The following is a 20,198-nucleotide window of genomic DNA, read 5'->3' as shown; positions in this document are numbered from 1 at the left end:
TAGAGTATTATGTAACTATGAAAAATATTTTGGAAGCATTTTTAATAATATACAAAAACCATTTAGCCTATAATGTAAGAAAGTAAACTATGAAATTAATAAAAACAGCAAAAAATCTTTTAAAAAGGAAAAGAAATAGTTAAAATAATAGAAGTAATGACATCTGGGTAGAGGGATGTTGGGAGCCAGCCTTGGAGGCCCGCCTGATTGACAAAGTCCAGGTGTGCTGAGGACCCCAGGCTGCAAAGTGAGTCCGGGCAGCTGAGGCCCTTCTGTCTTCCATCTTTGCTGTTTGTACAGCTGAAGAATTCTGTACAGTCAAGCATGAAGAGAACAACACGTTTATGTGAAGTAGTCACAGCTAACCTGAGAATGTCATGGTTCATTTTTCCATTTCCCACTATGCTGTTTGGCCTTTCTAACATATGCAAGGGTTAAACTCTGAAGCACATCAAGAATGCTTTCTTTCACTTGGTTATAAGTTACTAGATATTGCTTGAGTAAAAAATGATATAAGTGCCGGGCTCAGTGGCTCAGCCTGTAATCCCGCGCCTTTGGGAGGCTGAGGTGAGTGGATTGCCTGAGGCCACGGGTTCGAGACCCACCTGGGCAGCGAGACTTCATCTCTACAATAAATCAAAATGAGCCGGGCGTGGTAGCATGCGCCTGTAATTCCGGCTACCCGGAAGGCTGAGGCGGAAGGATCGCCGGAGCCCAGCAGGCAAGGCTGCGGTGGCCGGGAGCGGCCTTTGCACTCCAGTCTGGGCGATGGACTGAGACTCCAACTCAAAACAAAACAAAACAAAACAAAACAAACAACAACAAAAAAATGATATAAGTATATTCACTCCTTATTTGATTTAGAATTATGTAGTTGAGTGTTTAGACATAAGGTTTTTTAGAAGCACAAGTTTATAGTAAGTTTATTATGAATTCATTATAAGTTCTAACACTTATCTAGGAGTTATGTAGGTGATTTATAACACTGTTTTCATAGATTTTGGATGAAGATTAATCGTTAAGGTTTTTACTTAATTCAATAGTTAAAATTCTAAGTTAACGCCTATAGAGTGGGTTTTCACTGAATTCATAATGTACTAATTGGATACTTTTATGATAAATTAACTAAATACAGAGAGTAACCTTGGGGGTCTGGGAAACATCACTAAAAGCTTCTTTTGAATTTTCTTTAGAAATACACACTGCAGTATAAAAGAAAAGTAACGAAGATACCTGGACAAGAGAGGTGATTACAAAGCTCTGAAGGTCATAGAAGGCCCAGAGAGAAAACTCCTGACAAATGAAGAAATGTGCACTTGGAAACTTTCTTGAGACACTTCAAGGAATGTAATTCGGGACTCTGGACTAAACTATCATTTTTGGCTTTATGAATAAGACTCATTGACTAAAAGTAGATAGTGTTCTTGGCCTGTTTGTTGCTTCTAAGACCACTAGATGGTGGTAACTTTTAAAGGATAGATACGTGAAGGAATTTTCTTTGTCTTGCCTCTTTACGAATGGTATAAAAGCTTTCTGTTAACTAACATTAAATGACATCTGTCCTGCAAGCAGGTGTTCAAGTATATCATTTTGTCCTAAGTTCCTTCTTTCGCCTATTCTGTCTCTCCTTCAAGAAACTTCACACCCGGCGGGAGCAGGACTCCGGCAGAGGGACAACAGACAACTTACTTTCTTCATACTTCTTCCTATAAATTCTAAATTTACCAAAATGGGCACATATTACTTTTAAAATCAAAAAAGCAGTATCTAGCAACAAAAGATCTCTCTAATTTCCTTTTCTTTTCACCCAGTGATGAACACCCACTCTTCCTATTTCTTACCTCTGCTCCTTCCTTCATTCTGTCCAGATTTCACATCACTGTTTTATGGAAGTGGCACCGTGACTCACACATCTATCTGTATGCTTGGCGGCACTTGTAATGGCAGCAAGATTACGCAGAAGGGCACCAGGCTGACAGTTGTTTCCCAAAGTAACCTAAGCACACCAGATTTTTTCTCTTTTTCTTTGAGTTGGAGTCTCACTCTTGTTGCCCAGGCTGGAGTGCAGTGGCATGCTCACGGCCATTGCAGCCTTGACTTGCTGGGCTCAGACGATGCTTCCACCTCAGCCTTGGAAGTAGCTGGAACTACAGATGCACGCCACCACACCCGGCTAGTTTTTGTGACTTATTGTAGAGACAAGGTCTCACCAAGTTACCCAGGCTGGTCTTGAATCCCCAGGCTCAGGCAATCCTCTTGCCTCCGCCTCCCAAAGTGCTGAGATTACAGGCAGAGCCACCACGCCTGGCCAGCACACCAGCTTTAAAGTCACACACACAGCTGTGAGCCTGCACCTGATTCCTGTAATTACTTACTGTGTGAACTTTCGTAGCCTCTCTCTTAACCTGTCAAGTTTCTTAACCTCTCTGAGGTTAATTTTCCAATATGCAAAAAGTAACAGATGATATTTTTCTCACACAGGGTTATTATGATTTAATAAGCTAATGCATTTAGTATACTTGGCACAGAGAAAAAACTTGCTAAAAAGTTGTTATTATTTGGTAAGTAATATAGCCTTTATGCTACACAAAATAAATTCCTATTTTTAGCCACATCAGAAGAGAAGTGGCCAGAAGACTTGTGCTCCTACTGCACAACCTGAAGGAATTTGCATGGTTAGGGCCTCTCTACATTAGAAACCTATTTCGGGGGGGACATAACATCGAGTACCAAACTTTACCCGTACAATGACCTCTTATGTACCTAACCCTGAACTGTACCCCACATCTTTAAAATAAAAAAAAAATAATAATAATGTCATCTCAAAAAAAAAACAAAAACAGAAAGAAACCTATTTCGTTTATTGCACTGGTATATTTTGTTATTAGTTTACTTGCTCATTTTCTGTATCCCTCACAAAAACCCTAAGCTTTATGACCAAGTAAACTGAGCCAAGTATATAATACTTAGGACCAAGTTGGCCCTCAATACATGTTTGCTGAATCTTGTATTTCTCTATCTCCAAGTGTATTTTGCAATACTTGAAGTACTGGAAATAGAAAAGGGAAACTAAAAGTGACATGCATTTCCAATCCACCATAGTACCACTGCTGTCATTTCTTTTCTAACCTATTTAGCTAAGTCTAGAAAGAGAGGTCTAGTTCTGCCAAGAGCAATCCAATCAGGACACAGTGTAACAGTGTACAATTTGACACCCTTTCCTAATTTCACATTTCAGAAAAGTGGCACTAAACAGTAGTTTATGACACCTACATAGAATTGCTAGTGACACTAAACAGTAGTTTATGATACCTACATAGAATTGCTAGTGTACATTGAAAAGCATGACAGTACTCCCTAAGCAAACAAATACACACAAAGTCTTCCTTTCTCATATGAAAAGCCAGGGTGATAATACCTCTCTAACAGGATTATTTTGAGGATTAAATGGAGATGGGACATGCAAATTACTCAGCAGCACAAAAGTAAGCACCAAATGAATGGTAGCTATCATTAAAGCACAATCCTGAGGTGAACAGCATGCAGGCACATAACATATCTCCTCGTATGAGCTAATTCTTGAATTGCAAAGTTGTCTAGTAACTTCAGTTTTATTTTAAGACTAGATTGTATTGCCTTTCTGTTTCAATTTGTTTGCATTAAACTTCATTACATTAAAAAAGTTTTAAACCTTTTAATATTTGTACTTTAACATCTGAAATTTTATAATTTAAATGAAATTTTACTTTCATTTTCTATGACAAAAAGTTATCAAAAACCAAACCAAGTCAAATTATTAACAAGAATTCTTTAAAAAATTAAGGATATTTTACCTGACCATTTCCAAGCAGAGATATATCTTTCCCCATTAGAAAATAGGATCCAAAAAAGAAAATAAAGGCATGGCTGAAACCCAGGATGGTCCAATAAAGAAATGTTTTAATGCTTAAGAGACGATTTTTACTAATGTCTCTGTAAATTAAAAAAGAGAGAAAAGAAAAAAGGAGCACATTAGGAATCATTTATTACTTGTCTGTTAAACAATTATAATATGATCATTAAAAACCTAGATGGATTTTAATTTAAAATTGTTTGAAAATATTAGCAGAAAGAATAAATAAATCAAACTTATAAACCACTGCTCATATCACACACCTGTGTAATGGCTTATAGTTCACATTATATATTCAAGCATATTTTCTCATTTGATAAAAAAATATGATATAGACAGAATACTTCAGTTTAATTGTGAAACGCTGACTTATCTATATTATATTCTTCTGTTAACATTCAGTCACTCTGCCATGATGGTCTCTTTTTAGTGGGGTCATCTTAGTTAGGTTCAGCATAAAGCTGCTAATTAACTTCACTTCCAACAATAGCTATATGGGAAGAACTATTTGTGCCAATCTTGGGTCAAACCCTGTCCTAGATATCCTGGGAAATCAAAGGAAGCTATTCCATATCTGGATAATTAGATAACTCGATGAGTGGTTCCTCTATAAGAGTTTATGGCAGAAACCATGAGCTGGCCCAGAAGAACAGGTCCCCATCACATCTCTGGAATTACTTGGTTCTGGGGAAGCTGGAATAAAGCAAGGGATCTGGAATGGGAGTCAATGTCCTCAACCCTGCACTTTGCACTGATTATTATTTGTAAATTCAGCAACAGTAGAACATAAACTAACTTTTTAAGGAATTCTAGAGACTACCAATTAGTGAATCAATGTCTTTTTGTGCACATGAAATAGAGTATTATTGGTTTACAACAGTAACTGCAAATTGTACAAATGACAATGCGTTCCTGGGATTAAAGTGCTCTTTCTTAAAACACTGGAAAAAAATTTTTTCTCTCTTTGATACTCAACAAAGTCATACAACTAAAGAATTTTCTATAGTAAAGTATAAATCACCAAGACACTAAAATATTTGCTTATTTTTTAGGTACTTTAAATAATTGGTAACTATTTAATACACTACTTGCAATCAGAAATGTGAAGGATGTTTCACACAAGGAAATACTTACCGATAGAGGGTGGGCTTGTTCTGTAATACATGAGGGTCTATATGTTGTTCCAAAAGACTATATATTAGAATAGGTAAGGAAGTAAAACAAATATTGTATAAAGTCAGGTACACGCTGTCATACAATGTCTAGAAAGAGAAATTGGTGGGAATGTTGAGGGTCTAAATTATGTATTAGTATTATACTTATGCATATAATCACAAAGCATATTCAAAACAAAAATCATACAACTTTTTCAATTTCACTAAAATCCATTTTATTAATTCCAATTAAATAATTCCAATTTGTTTTTAATATAGACATTAACATACGTTGCTCCTAGATTTATATTCTTTGTGGGAACTGGAATATTTTGCTATGTCAGGTATTTCTGTAGTTACAGTGAATTAGGTTCTCCACAATTTGGTCATTGTGAAGTGATTTACACAATCTTCCTACACGAATCCCAGACTTCTAACTATTCCCTCAATATGTGCTACACATAAATTTTGCTTTCATGACTTTGTCTCTCGTTAATATCCTACATTTCCTTTAAGGCGCCAAACAAGACTATCTTCTTCCATGAAACTCTGCACAGTGGGTTAAGCTCTTGATGATAGCTTCCACCGCTAAACAGTCACAGGTGCTACTGTTGGTACTAACTGTTTAGCACTTAGCCAATGCTTCATATGTTATTTTATTGTTATCAACACTACCTCCCAAATTACACAGTCAATTCTCTGAAACTCTGGCCAAAATAAGTCAGGTCCCCTTGTCATATAGTCTTACCACATTCTTAAGTTAATTCAGGTAAACAAACTGTTACTGGCAATCAATGCCCAAGCAAAGATTTAGAATTTAAAATTACAGATTACGAACAGAGGAGAAAACAGCAGTTATGAATAGGAACAACACATGGAAAACCTAAGATAATTAAGTTCTTGTTTTTAGTTATTAACTCAGCTAAGGTAAATTACTTAATCTCTGTGAATTTCACTTTCCTCTTCTATAAAATGAAAAAGAATAGATCAGGAATGGTAAATACATGATTTGTGTGCAAACAAAGATGAACATGGTGCCCATCACAGAACTACTAACAAATTAAAGCATTTTTCCTCTGAGCCTATAGCTTCAGAAACCTTTTCAATGTAGCACACCAGGTGACCCTATTAATTATTTGAAGATAGCTTCTGAGACAAAACTTATACATCATCCCTGGAATAAATCACTATGGTTCCTTCTAAATCTAAAAAATTCTGAGTCAAAAACAAAAATGAGGTAAGTCTGGCTTGATATGGATTCTATAGAAATATCACAAATGAGTTGAAAAGGCTATCCCAATTATCTCATAAACTGTTAAGAGTTAATATCTATTTTTTAAAAATCATCCAGAATCATATTTTGGTATTAATACTCACCTGAAACTGAAAACCAGAATACATAAATATTAATGTTATGCTGATTCAATAACAAAAATCAGAAAAGTTTTGACTAATTATCTGTAAAATTAAGAAAAATGAAAAAAGTCCCTCCAAAAGTCTATCAAAATCTGAACATGCATACCTTACTCTAAAAATGACAAAACACAAGCTTCTATTTACTTACTTGTTGAGAAAACAAACAGTAGAACTGATATAAAAATTGGGGTGTGATAAAGCACACATTCTGAAAAAGAAGATTAAATGAAAAATAATTAAAACATGTAGGTATAAAAGAGGAAAACAATTTAATGGCTACTAAAGTGTCCAAAAATACCACCTCAGATGTGATGGTCCATATAAAACAGGAAAGAAGTCTCAATTTATTAAAAATTGTCTAAAAGCATCCTAAGCAGATATGCAGATGTCAGAATGAAAATGCCCTTGACTCCGATCACTGACAAGCAATACTATAATTTTGAATTTGCAACCTTCCAATTATTAGTCAATGTGTTTCCTATATTGTACAGTAAGAAAGATTTACTCACACTTTAGGGTTATGATAGTTTTCCAATGGGAAAAAATTTAAAACACAATAAACTGAATTATTAAAACATCTTTTTGTCTCAATATACTCATATCACAAGTAAAAGTTGGAATAAGTTAGAAGACATCATCTTATTTGTGTTCTTGCATTGGCTTGCAGCAACTAATGATAGGAATATATGCAACATAGCACACTCTGATGTGTTATATGTACTGGCAGCAAGGTTTTTGTTTTTTTTTTAGTTGGAGTCTCTCACTCTGTCATCCAGGCTGGAGTGCAGTGGCATGCTCAGAGCCACCACAAACTCGACCTGCTGGGTGCAGGTGATCCTTCCACCTCAGCCTTTCAGGTAACTGGAACTATAGGCATGAGCTACCATGCCCGGCTAATTTTTTGATTTATTGTAAAGATAAGGTCTTGCCAAGTTGCCTAGGCTGGTCTCAAACCTGGGCTCAGGCAATCCTCTCACTTCAGACTCCCAAAGTACTGGGATTATAGGCATGAGCCACCGTGCCTGGCCCAGCAGGCGCTCTTAATGTGGGTTCCTCAGACTCCCACCCTCCACAAAAGTGTATTTTAATAGTAGAGTATTTCAATACAACTAGTTTCTTTGTAATCCTATGAACTTTATTTTATGCATATTAAAGCCCTGTATTGAAGAGCTCATACATTTCACTTAGACTATCAAAAGGTCATCATGGCACAAAAAAGGTGAAGAACTGCTTGAAACCAACATATTGGAGTTAAATTAAAATTGATTACTAGTTCAGGACAAATTAAAAGAAATAAAATTTGTGTTCTAATTTGCATAAAATAAAATATATCATTTTAAGTATACATTTTTGATGTGTTTTGACAAATTTATATACAATTAAAATAAAATTAGGCAGCTTTTCCATCACCCTAAAAAGTTCTATATCCCCTTCCAATCAATTTTACCACTGGAACCCTTGGCCCCAAGCAACCACTGGCAAGTTTTCTGTCAGTATAAATTAGATTTATAACAAAATAATGGTATTTTTACTAATATAAATGATTTTTAAGAAAAATTTCTATGGTTATAACATTCTAACCATATAGTTAGAAACTTATTTGGTTTCTAATTTAAATTGAAACTTCAAATTATGATATCAATAATTGATTCCAAATACATGAAACTTACCTTATAAAAAAAATACTGTACAAGGGTAGCTATCCTAATATAATAAAAATGACCATGAACAAAAAGCAATTTGGAGAGGAATTTAAATCTGGCTATTGCATAGTCACTGTTTCTTGCAGCCTGTCTTCCTTCTTTACCCATGATTCCTGTAACAAAGGGTTCAAAAAGTCAAGTTCACTAATAGCTGGTAAGTGTAATTTTCATGACATATCTTTAAATATCTTAATTATTTACAAGTATAGAATTTGAACACTAATCCTAATATACAGCAGATAGCCGATGTCCAAAATGTTGTTCTACTTAAATATGTAACTAATATAAAGCTACAATATATATACCAGACAGGAAGCATCAATATTCAAAGACTCAGAATATAATAACATGCAGATAATATAAAAACAATATTGAAAGTTCAAGATCTACAATGTCAAAAATTAGGCTAAACATGTACTCAGCCTTTGCACAGTTAAAAGGCTCCCTTCCTGGAAACTGGCAACAGCACTTGCTGGCTAGGTTAAATTGTCTAACAGCTTTTTTTTCACTTCTGTAAATCATGCTTGCATTGCTTGAAAGGTACCTAGGCCTCCAGGATGTTGCAGTTTAGCCCACTTAAAAAGTCACAATGTGGTTTAGCCTTTCTTAAGCAAGCCCCTACAGCTAATCAGGGCCTCTTGCTGTGGGACTGTTATGTCCAGCAGGCAACTGGCCGCCGGCCCAGCTCTTGGCTAATAAAAACCTCTCCTTTTTATAACTTGAACTTCTGGTGTTGGAGTCTGTGAATTGAGCATTCAGACCCTATTTCACAGGAACATCAATTTTTGCACTTAATAGCACAAGTACTGGGTTCTAGACAGATGGACAGAAAGAATGCTATAAAACAGATTTAACTTCACTATTTCCAATGAATACAAAAAAATTCAAATTAAATAATTTGAACCAAGCAATAAACTTTCATGTGTAAGTCAATGTGTACTTAAAAAAGTACATTTTAAATAAATAAATTTGAAAAATATAATAAATATAATATAGTAAATATAATAACATATCATGGCTCACTGCAGACTCAACCTCCTGGGCTCAGGCAATCTTTCCAACTCAGCTTCCCAAGTAGCTGGGACTATAGGCATGAACCACCATGCCTGGCTAGTTTTCAGATTTCTGGTAGAGATGAGGTCTTGCTATGTTGCCCATCCCAGTTTGTCTTTTTTATCTTTAAAATTTGTTTTGGGGAGTTTTTACCTCTGCAAGATCTTTTCCCTGTAGTTAACTATATTTCCTTGCTTTGGTATTGTGCTTAAAAGATACTTCTACCCTCAGATAACAGGATTATTCACTAAATTTTCTTCTATTACTTGTTATGGTCTTTAAAAATTATTTAAATCCTAATCTGGGCGGGGCACAGTATCTCACATCTGTAATCCCAGGACTTTGGGAGGCTGAGGCAGAAGGATCACTTGAACCCAGGAGTTCAAGACCAGCCTGGGCAACATAGAGAGACCTCTTCTGGACAAAAAATTTTAAAAAATTAGTTGGACATGGTGGCATGCATCTGCAGTCCTAGCTACTCTGGAGCCTGAGGCAGAAGGATTGCCTAAATCCAGGAGGTTGAGGCTGCGGTGAGCTGTGATCATGCCACTGCACTCCAGCCTGGGCGACAGAGTGAGACTGTGACTCAAAAAAGATCCATCTGGAATTTGTTTTGCTATAAGTAATGAAAAGAAACCCACTTTTTTCTTTTTTTCCAAATAAATGACCAGTTTTATAAATGTTTGTTACTAAACAATTTGTTGCCCTATATATTTGAAACATCTCCTTTGTCATATATTAAACTTCCAGATGCTTTATTCTAGTCACTGGTCTGTTTTGTTGTAACAGAATCACGCTGTTATAAATACTGTAATTTTTTTATCCTTTAATACATGGTATAGGACGTTACCAAATTGCTATGAAGATTTATGGGAAATAAAAACAATATCAAACTAGGAAAAAAGTAAGTTTTCAAAGTGAACAGTTAATTATCTGAAAGAGGAAGGAGTTGATTTGAGAGAGAGATACTGCGAATAGCCGATGTGATAACTACCCATCACAAGACATTACAGAAACTATTCCAGAACAGGACCTAGTGTAACTCTCACAATTTACCCTTCAATAAAAAACACCTAGCCACACTTTTCTTTTTTGCTCTGCTCTGTATTTGTAAAATAAAATTATAGAGACAGCTCAGAATACAGCTAACATAGGAAAGGATTAATAAATTAAATATAACGAAACGATATTAGTATTTTGGATTCAATAAAAGTTTTATCCAAAAAAAGAAAAAAGTTAGAATAAAGGCTATTAAAATTAGAAAACTATCTGAGGTTTTATGTTTTTATTAGTTTGGTACAGTTTCCTACCTCTAAAATTATCTTTAAGATGCATTGCAGGCCGGGCTTGGTGGCTCAGCCTATAATCCCGTGCTTTGGGAGGCTGAGGTGAGTGGATTGCCTGAGCCTGCGGGTTCGAGACCCCTCTAGGCAACTTGGCGAGACCTCATCTCTACAATAAATCAAAAACTAGCCGGGCGTGGTAGCACGTGCCTGTAGTTCCAGCCACTTGGAAGGTTGAGGCGGAAGGATCGCCGGAGCCCAGCAGGTTGAGGCTGCAGTGGCTGGGAGTGGCCACTGTACTCCAGTCTGGTCAACAGAGTGAGACTCCAACTCAAAAAATATATAAAATAAATAAATAAATAAAATGCACTGCAGAATCTTTAGGTTCACAAAGTGTATAACAGTAACATTCTAAAACAAGAATTTAAAACCATAGGGCAACTATAAATCACAAATTTAGGATTTAAAAAGGATAAAATAATGTGTGGAAGTACTTTAAAAGGTACAAAATGGCATATAAAAATAAAGTTACTTTTATTATGAAGAAGAATTGACAAAGATAAAATTCACTAATGTAGTAGTTATTTCCTTTAAATTTTGGAACTAAAATATACAAAATAGTAGGTTTAATTATAATAGGTTTCTGACGGGAATGCACTGTGATATGTTACCATGTTGTATTTAGTTTTCATTAACAAATTTAATATTGTACTTTAATCTATACAAGGAAAATTCTAAACCACCAAATAATTATACCACTTTAGAAGTTCAGGAAAAAAGTCAATCACCTATGCCAACATGAGCTTCCTGTATCATGCTTACATCATTAGCACCATCACCAACAGCCAAGGTGATAGGTTTCTCAGGTGAGATTTTTATCAGTCTTATTACCTGGAAGACATACAATAAATTAGGTCTTTATGTTAAAATTTCAATTTTCTTCAGTGTTAATATTTCAGTGAAATGTTTTTCAATTTTATTGCATTCACATAATATCATTTATCTAAGATGATTCTGTAATAAGAACAGTGAAGTGATAAAAAAATTTAATTTTATATTAGATAATAATATGCACTGGAATTAATTTTTTGAGAAATATTCCCATTAAAGTTTTAGAGATGTCTTTTAGAAATGTCAAAACAAAACAGAGAATTATCTTTCTATTTTTTGATGAAGAATAATCATCTTTAGAATACAGCTTAAATTTTTTAAAGGTTTAATAATAGTGTAAAAGACTGTACTTATGGGGCAAACTCCTCGGGTCCCCTCCCACTGTGGGAGCTTTTCTGTCCTCTCAATAAACCTGCTTTAAAAAAAAACAAAAACAAAACAAAAAAACTGTATTTACTTGAATTGTTAGGCAAAATTTTTAATTTCTCAATAAATTATTTTTACACTTGGTATAGAGGAAAGACAATTGTTTTGTAATAAAATTTAAAAAAATTTTTTAAAGTAATCAAGATTAAATCCAATGAAATCAAAAGAAAGATTTTCTGAAATTCTTGAATGTACTTTTATAAAGATCCTAAGTATTTGCCCTGTTTGACCTCTAGTTTTAGTTTCCAGAGACTAGGGTAAATGAATTATAATAATATAGGCACTGTAACAAAACTCCATGAAGCCAAAAAACCTGGATATCTCAAGTACTTATTAGATCGATATGTGAAACAATCAGTATTTAGATACACATTGCCAAGGATATTTATGAAATATATAGTTTAAGACTTCAAATCCCAAATTTGGAATGACAAAAAAGGTACAAACTTTCACTTGAATCACAGGTAGCTAGAATTTAAGTATTTCCTGCCTATAGCTCCATATTACAAATTAATTGGCTTTTTAACTTAATAGCCACTTTTAACAAAGATGTATCATTTCATGAGAATGCAATAAACAGATAAACAGAACCATCTTGAGATACAGATAATCTCCTAGGCTCCTTCACTAGCTAAGTAACAAACTGAAGTAACATTAGTTGTCACAGTTTAAATGTGTGTGTTCAGCAATGTCATGAACTTCTATCCTTCAGACTTTCCAGGTCATTATGAATAGCTGAAACTTTAATGTTCACTCTGAGAATTCCAGAAATCTAATGTACATGATTTAAATTCGCGAGATGTGACTGACTCATAGTAAAATGTATATACTGTACACCACCAAATTGAACTATGATGGGGGACTCCCCCCACAAAAAGGATTTGTTTTGGAGAGCGGGTCTCCTGTAGTATAGGCTTCCCCTGATAGGTAAGTTTAGTGTATGAGGTTTTCTCTTTCTTTGTTTTCCAATTTTTCAAGGACATTAAATATAATGGATGCTCTTGGTCTATATTTAGTCACAGAGGGAATAAAAAAGTTGTGAATATTCAGGAAGGCAAGTGCTTGTTTCAACATATGAAGAAAAGGAGTTTAAGAGTGGTTGAATAACACTGGAAATGTATGAAAAGGATATGGAAAAATAAGAACGTAGGAACAGAGAAAACTGAGGAGACTAGAAAGCGATATGAAAACCAGCTGTAGGATACACCGCAGAGTGAATGTGGGCCACAGGTAGCTTCAGAAATCCTGTGACAATTCTAGGAAGTCCCATCTTTTTTTATGGGTCAGTAGGGATGGCTACCATCAAGTTTGCTTGACAATGCAAACACCAGCTGTTTTGCTGTCTTGTTAATTATATCCACAGCTCCCTATAGGGAGGGGAGATGAACTTTCCCAGGCTTATCTGTGATTTCTAGCACACTGACTCTGACCCCTAGTTGCAGGGGTTTATGATAATTAGGCTTTTTACTCCTCTGTGGGGTCAACTGTTTTTCCTGAGAAGGAAGCCTATGTGGGCTTCTATGTCAAGTCAGAGATGTGGATGTGTGGGATAGTATAATGCCCATCGGCATTAGTGTACCAGCTAGTGTTGTTGTGAGAGGCTGTGTTCAGCTTCAGTGAATTTAAAAAAAAAATTTTTTTTTTTTGAGTTGGAGTCTCACTCGGTTGCCCAGACTGGAGTGCAGTGGCCGCTACCGGCCACTGCAGCCTCGACCTGCTGGGCTCCGGCAATCCTTCCGCCTCAGCCTTCTGAGTAGGCTGATGCGCTACCACGCCCGGCTGATTTTTTAAAAATTTATTGTAGAGATGAGGTCTCGCTGCCCAGGGGGGTCTCGAACCTGCAGGCTCAGGCAATCCACTCACCTCAGCCACCCAAAGGCGTGGGATTACAGGCTGAGCTACCGAGCCCGGCTGAATTTTTTTTTCAGATTCTTTCAATGCGTTTGCCCATTTTATGAGTGATTTACATGAACAACCTGTCCATACCATATTGAGTATTAAGCAGCTTTTGACCAAAAACTAATGACCCCTGTGCTCCACCCTTTCTATTCACCCAGTCTTGCCCCAAGTGACTTTTTTTTGCTTACTTGGATGAAAAATGTTCACAAAGGGAAACGTTTTGCCAAGGCGAAAGAGGTGAAACAAAAAATGGCAGAAGTACTAAAAGGCATCAAAACTGATGAGTTCAAAAACTGTTTCTGAGCAGTGGAAAACAGTCTCAATAGGTGTATTGCATCAAATGGAGAGTACTTTAAAGGTGACTGAAGTTTAAACATGTAAGAATAAATTCACAATTTTTTATAAATAAATTCCAGTCTTTTGGGTTCCCTCTTGTATGTAAGGCATTAACCTTAGAGAATATTTTTAGATTTAAATATTTACGAGACTTTTTATAACATATACATACTTTTGCTTTCTGCAGTGGTGCCATACGGCAGCATAATACAGCTGAACAATTTCTGCAAACTTCCATGAATAGTTTTTCATGCTCCCTGAGGGCAAGAGACAGGCTGGTCCCATCTACAACCAGCCCATGCTGAATCACATGATCCTCCGTAATTCTAAAAAATAAAATAAATACATCCTCTTTCAGATTCTTGGAAGTCATATTATTTACACTCATATAGAACAAAAGATTCTTACTGAAAGATGGATCATTCACCCACAGACATCATTGCTATAAAACAGGTATGTCAGAAAACAAACCCAGTTGTATTACTTGAAGTTTAAGATTAAGCAAAACTGAGTCACTGATATGAATAAACAGGTTATATTCAATTTTACCATGAACTTATATATAGATAGAGTAACTACAGTGAACTGTAACATAATCTGAGGAAATTCTCCCAAATTATGATTATGGAAGGTTTTACAAAAATAAAAACATTATTAAACATTCAGTAAATCCTATTAATTTTTAAAAGCTAAATGAAATAAAGAATGTTCAGGAAAATCCATGAGCTATAATCACCATATGTGTAAATAGAAAGCAAGAGAGTGAAGAACTCAGTACTAACCACTATGATGGGTTGTAAGGCCAGATAGTACTGTGGTGAAACCCTCACTTATGGGCATATGCTACATAAGTGCTATTCAAAGTACAGCCTGATGAATGGGAGCTAGGTAAATTTATTGCCAGTAAGAGATAAGGAGCTTTACACCATTATGATTCAACTATATCACTAAGCACACTATTTTATTCAGCTGTTTTTTCCCCACCAACCCTTTCTTGATGAAGGAAGTAGTACCTAGATTTATATACTAGTGCAAGCTCAATTCCCACTGCACACCAGCAAAGACCCTTCTGACTGTCTTTTTAAAACATCAGGTTAGTATCACATCAATGCCTGCAGAACACATATAAATAAAGCACTGAATTAACAACTACGGTATTGTCTTCTTGTGTTTGTTTTCTGGGTGAGCATCACAGGACCACAAATTACAGAAACTTGTAGGAGACCTAATATGCCTACAAACAAGAAACCCTGATGCTCACAATGATGCCCTCCTTAATTTACTGTGAAAATTAGACTGTGTTGAAAGGGGCCACCATCTGTTCCCATATGGGGCATAAATTTGATCTGCCCATAAAAAATATAGTTATAAAAAGACAAAATTTCGAGTATAAATTCTTATGAAATAATCTTTGAACAGTAAAATGCAGATGAATTTCCCAGTTGGGTCATGCAAAGTGTTTTCTGTAAAGGGCCAGATAGTAAATATTGTAATTTTTGGCTTTGTGGGTCAAGATGCAAAACTGAGAATGTTATAGCTGGGTGTGGTGGCTCATGTCTGTAATCCCAGCACTTTGGGAGGTGGAGGCGAGAGGACTGCCTGAGCCCACGGGTTCAAGACCAGCTTGATCAACTTGGCAAGACCTCGTCTCTACAATACATCAAAAAATTAGCCAGGATTGGTGGCATGCTCCTGTGGCTCCAGCTGCTTGGAAGGCTGAGGTAGAAGGATAACCTGAGCCCAGCAGATTGAGGTTGTGGTGGCCATGAGCGTGCCACTGCACTCTTCCCAGGGTAACAGAGTGAGACTCCAACTCAAAAAAATAAAAATAAAAAATTGAGGATTTTATATAAGTACTTATATAATGAGAAAGAAAAGAAACTTCAACAAAATTTGTATTGACTAAGTTAAAATGTAGTAATAATTGAGGTTACTTTTTAAAAATAAGTATATATTTTTTCACTGGCCAGGTGTGGTGGCTCATTCCTGTAACCCCAGCACTTTAGGAGGCCAAGGCAGGAGGCTTGCCTGAGCCCAGGAGTTCAAGGACAGCCTGGGAAATATAATAAGACCTCATCTCTACACCACCCCAAAATTAGCTGGGTGTGGTGGCACACACCTGTAGTATTAGCTACTTGGGATGCTGAGGTGGGAGGCTTCCTTGAGCTCAGGAATTCAAAGCTGCAGTGAGCTGTGATCATGACATTGCATTCCAGTCTGGGTGGCAGGATAAGATCCCAACTCAAAAAAAAAAAAAAAAAGTTTACTAATGAGAAGAATGAAAATTTTTTTTTGGGGAAAAGATTGTATTTTGCTTAATTGGGGTTCAAACCATCAAAATTAATGCAAATGTTCACCTGCTAATGTCTGCCTGTAATGAGACTTTATATTTCAATACAATAGAACTGTTTTTAATGAGATTTATAATTAAAATGTCTTTTCAAACAGGTAGCAGAGAAAAAATATCATTGTATAATAAACATAATCCTTAGTCATCTAATTCAATAATAAAATAATTCCCACTCCATTGTGCCTTAAAAGTGTGATGCTAAGAGTCCATTTTTCTTTTTTCTTGGTTTGACATGATGACCATATACTGACAATAATTTTTTATGCTATGGTGTTATTCATGGCACTCAAAAACATTACTGCATTATAATTGTGTCACTGTGATCTGTGGTGTATCAAGCAGCAGTGTGAAGTGATGAAAGTTATTTCATAAAGAAAGTTTGCTGCAACTACTCAACTCTGGTTCTATAGTGTAAAAGCATACATTAGCATATGTCAACAAACAAATATGGTTGTGTTTCAATCAAATTTTATTTACAGACACTAAAAATCTGAATTTTATGTAATTTTTCACTTCATGAAATATTATTCTTCTTTGGATTCCTTTTTAGCCATCAAAAACTACTTTTAGCTCATAGGCTACAAAAACAGGCCATGGGCCATAGTTTGCTGGCCCCAGAACTGTATGATACAGGTACATATATTCTCACCTTCTGGCAAGTTGCCTCAATTGTTCAGCACACTCATTGTCTGATTTCTGGTTTATAAGTTCAAGAATGTTCATGGTTCTATGAAAATGTCCACAAGATAAACTGACACTAACAGCTGTTTCATGTTTGTCTCCAGTGAGTACCCATACTTTGATACCAGCCATTCTTAATGCTTCAATAGTTTCTCGAACTTTATCTTGTAGTCTGAAAAGAAAATAAATAAATTGGTAGTAGAGAACACTTTTCTGACTATATTTTAAGTTAAACTATTCTGACTGTATACTAAATTAAACTATATATATATAGTTTATATAGTATATAGCATATGTAAGGTAAATTCTAAACTCCTTGACCTAGGGATGTTATAATACAGCAATATAACTGGAATTTTCTATTAGGAAAGAAACAAAAATAAAAAGATTAGTGATTATCTGGCTAACAACAACAAATCAACCAATTAAAATCTACAACTTCTTATTTTAAAAGTATACATTCAAGGTTGACATTTATTTTAATAGGATGTCTTAAATTTCAAATCAGTAGATTTTTCTCTTTTTGTGAAGAAAAACCTCTCAAAGCACTCAGAGTCCAAAAATCAGACTGTAGAAAACAAAGCGGTACATAAGGTGAGCCTTAATAAATCTCATAAGGGTAAATGAAAACATAAGATTTAAAATATGCAAATATCCTCAGATCTAGGTGGTAGAAAAAAAAATAACAACAAACTTCATTTATAGAATTCAATCTAACTCATAAAATTCAATTTAACTCAAGAAACTATAAAACAGACACTGAGATAAATGCTGGGGAACAAAAATGAAAAATAAATGGATTCCAAGGAATTCACAGGCTAACAGAGGAAAAGGTCTTTAAACAAATAATTATAAAACAGTGCCACAAGGACAACAACAATAACTACTACAGTGAGACTTCACAAACAAAAGAATTTCTAATCCTCCTGGGTGTCAAGAAAGGCCTTACTGGAGTGGGGCTAATATCTGAGTCATACTTTATGACAGGTATTCACAGATGGATAGAGATGGGAAGAATCACCTAGGCGGAAGGCACAGCCTTACCCAGGAACAAAGGGACAGCATAGACTAGTTTTAACTATAGCTGGCATGCAGAGAACTACAGACAATTTGGTATTGTTGAACTAAAGTAGAAAGGGACAGTGGTGGGAGGTGAGGCTGGAGAATTAAGCAGGAGCTTAAAGTCTTTGCATGGCACCCTGAAGAGTATTCTAAAAATTCAAGCCTATAGGGAAAACTATAGATAGATGGTTTCTTGCATCTATTTCGGATACCTGGTTAGAAAAAATATTGCATATATTGACAGGGAAAAAATAAGACTTTAATTCTCATTTTGATTTTAAATATAATTATTTATCACAAGATGTTAATAAATAGGACTTATGTCATATATTAGAAACACACAGAAAAATTATTATGAGAGAAAAATGATACTGCTTACTTAGCTGATACTCACCTGTCTTCCACAGCTGTAGCTCCCAGTAAAACCAGATCTTTCTCTATGAACTGGAAGACATCTGCCAATTTTTCTTCCCGTTGCTGTAAGGCAGTTCTTGCTTCAAATAGACGTCTATCTATTTCCTCATACTCTTTTGATGTAAATTGTCTATAGGCTATACACAGAGTTCTTAGCCCTTTCTAAACAAAATTTAAAGACAAAAATTGAACACAAATAAATAATGGAAAATCAAGAAGTCACTGAAATAAACTGAGGACCTATTGCCAAAATCAATTACAAATCATTTAAAGCACCATCTGCTAGTGATAGGAAATAAATCAAGTGTCACAAAGCCCTATTGATCTGTGTTATGGGGCACATATCATAGATCTTTCAATTTCTGAGTTCCTAAAAAGCTGCTCAAAATGATTAAAGTCGCCGGGCTCGGTGGCTCAGCCTGTAATCCCGCATCTTTGGGAGGCTGAGGGGAGTAGACTGCCTGAGCCCGTAGGTTTGAGACCCTCCTGGGCAGCGACACCTCATCTCTACAATAAATCAAAAAATCAGCCGGGCGTGGTAGTGCATGCCTGTAATTCCGGCTACTTGGAAGGCTGAGGCAGAAGGATCACCGGAGCCCAGCAGGTCGAGACTGCGGTGGTGGGAGCAGCCACTGCACTTCAGTCTGGGCAACCGAGTGAGACTCCAACTCAATAAATAAATAAATAAATAAATAAAGTCATTGAATTGTAGGATATTAGAGTCCAAAAAGGATCATAAAGACTATATTATTTGTGGTTAAAAAATTATGGTACATCAAAGGTCAGAAAGTTCTATGATGCGACCTTCAGGATTATCCAGACAGCCTGCAGGTTCTACTCTCCTGCTTTTAACTTACAAACCCACTTTTTTATACTTTACAAGGTTGTTTTTTTTTTTTTTTTTAAGCAAAGCCGATCATAATTTCCTGAGGATTCATTGTATGACAAAACTGACATAAAATAAAGAAGTCTGTAAATGGCTACTTTTCAACACATGATGCTTTTCAGATGTATCAAATGAATGATTTTAAATAATATCATTAAATCTTTATCAGTGAATTGGAATCAGAATTATCTGATTTTACTGGGCTCAAAGTTTTCTTTTGGTATTAATCTCTGAAAGTTTATATCTAAATCTAAAGACATATATAAGTTCCTTTTCTTGCTATATGTTTTCCTCAGAAAAACCTGTAACAAATGTTCTAATAAAAAAACTTAGAAAGGGTGAATTTTAAAATATAATATAGAACTATTTAGCAGTTTTCTAAATATTGGTATTCTCTCACTTATAAAAGACTCACACCTAGAAATAACTGTTTTTCTTAATTAACTTATCTGTGACTGCTAACATCAACTTATGTCATTCCTAGTTATTTTCCTGGTTGCCACTGATGTGAATTCACCTCATCGTGGAAGACTGTCTTTTCAGGTTTATAATCCGAATAAAAATACAAAGTATGGAATGCTAGTCAGTGGTGTCTGAGGCAAATACTGGATATGTCTGCAACTTTCAGCTGTATTGTGAAAAAGGTGACAATTTAGAAAAGACCATTTCATTGTGCTTAATGACAGAAGTCTGAGGCAATCAGCTTCAGATTTTTTAAAATTTTCAACCACTTAGTATTAGGGAAGTGAAAA

General features: G+C 35.4%; 1 protein-coding gene across 1 annotated transcript in view; it reads right to left on the bottom strand.

Annotated features, from left to right (window-relative positions):
- The window catches only part of ATP11B (ATPase phospholipid transporting 11B (putative)), a 101,161-nt gene that overhangs the window by 32,379 nt on the left and 48,584 nt on the right, over positions 1 to 20,198 (bottom strand). The window contains exons 17-24 of the mRNA XM_008070679.1: positions 18,541 to 18,722; positions 17,053 to 17,256; positions 14,226 to 14,379; positions 11,290 to 11,392; positions 8,133 to 8,278; positions 6,611 to 6,670; positions 5,027 to 5,154; positions 3,834 to 3,972 (exon numbers count right to left, since the gene is read on the bottom strand). Coding sequence (XP_008068870.1) covers positions 3,834 to 3,972; positions 5,027 to 5,154; positions 6,611 to 6,670; positions 8,133 to 8,278; positions 11,290 to 11,392; positions 14,226 to 14,379; positions 17,053 to 17,256; positions 18,541 to 18,722 — 1,116 coding nt within the window. The remainder of the gene's footprint in view (positions 1 to 3,833; positions 3,973 to 5,026; positions 5,155 to 6,610; positions 6,671 to 8,132; positions 8,279 to 11,289; positions 11,393 to 14,225; positions 14,380 to 17,052; positions 17,257 to 18,540; positions 18,723 to 20,198) is intronic.

This window comes from Carlito syrichta, unplaced genomic scaffold, assembly GCF_000164805.1.
Source record: "Carlito syrichta isolate Samal-C Ts95f unplaced genomic scaffold, Tarsius_syrichta-2.0.1 Scaffold313936, whole genome shotgun sequence".
NCBI lineage: Eukaryota > Metazoa > Chordata > Mammalia > Primates > Tarsiidae > Carlito > Carlito syrichta.
Note: the sequence above shows the minus strand (reverse complement) of the source record. Positions and strands in the feature narration are given on the sequence as shown.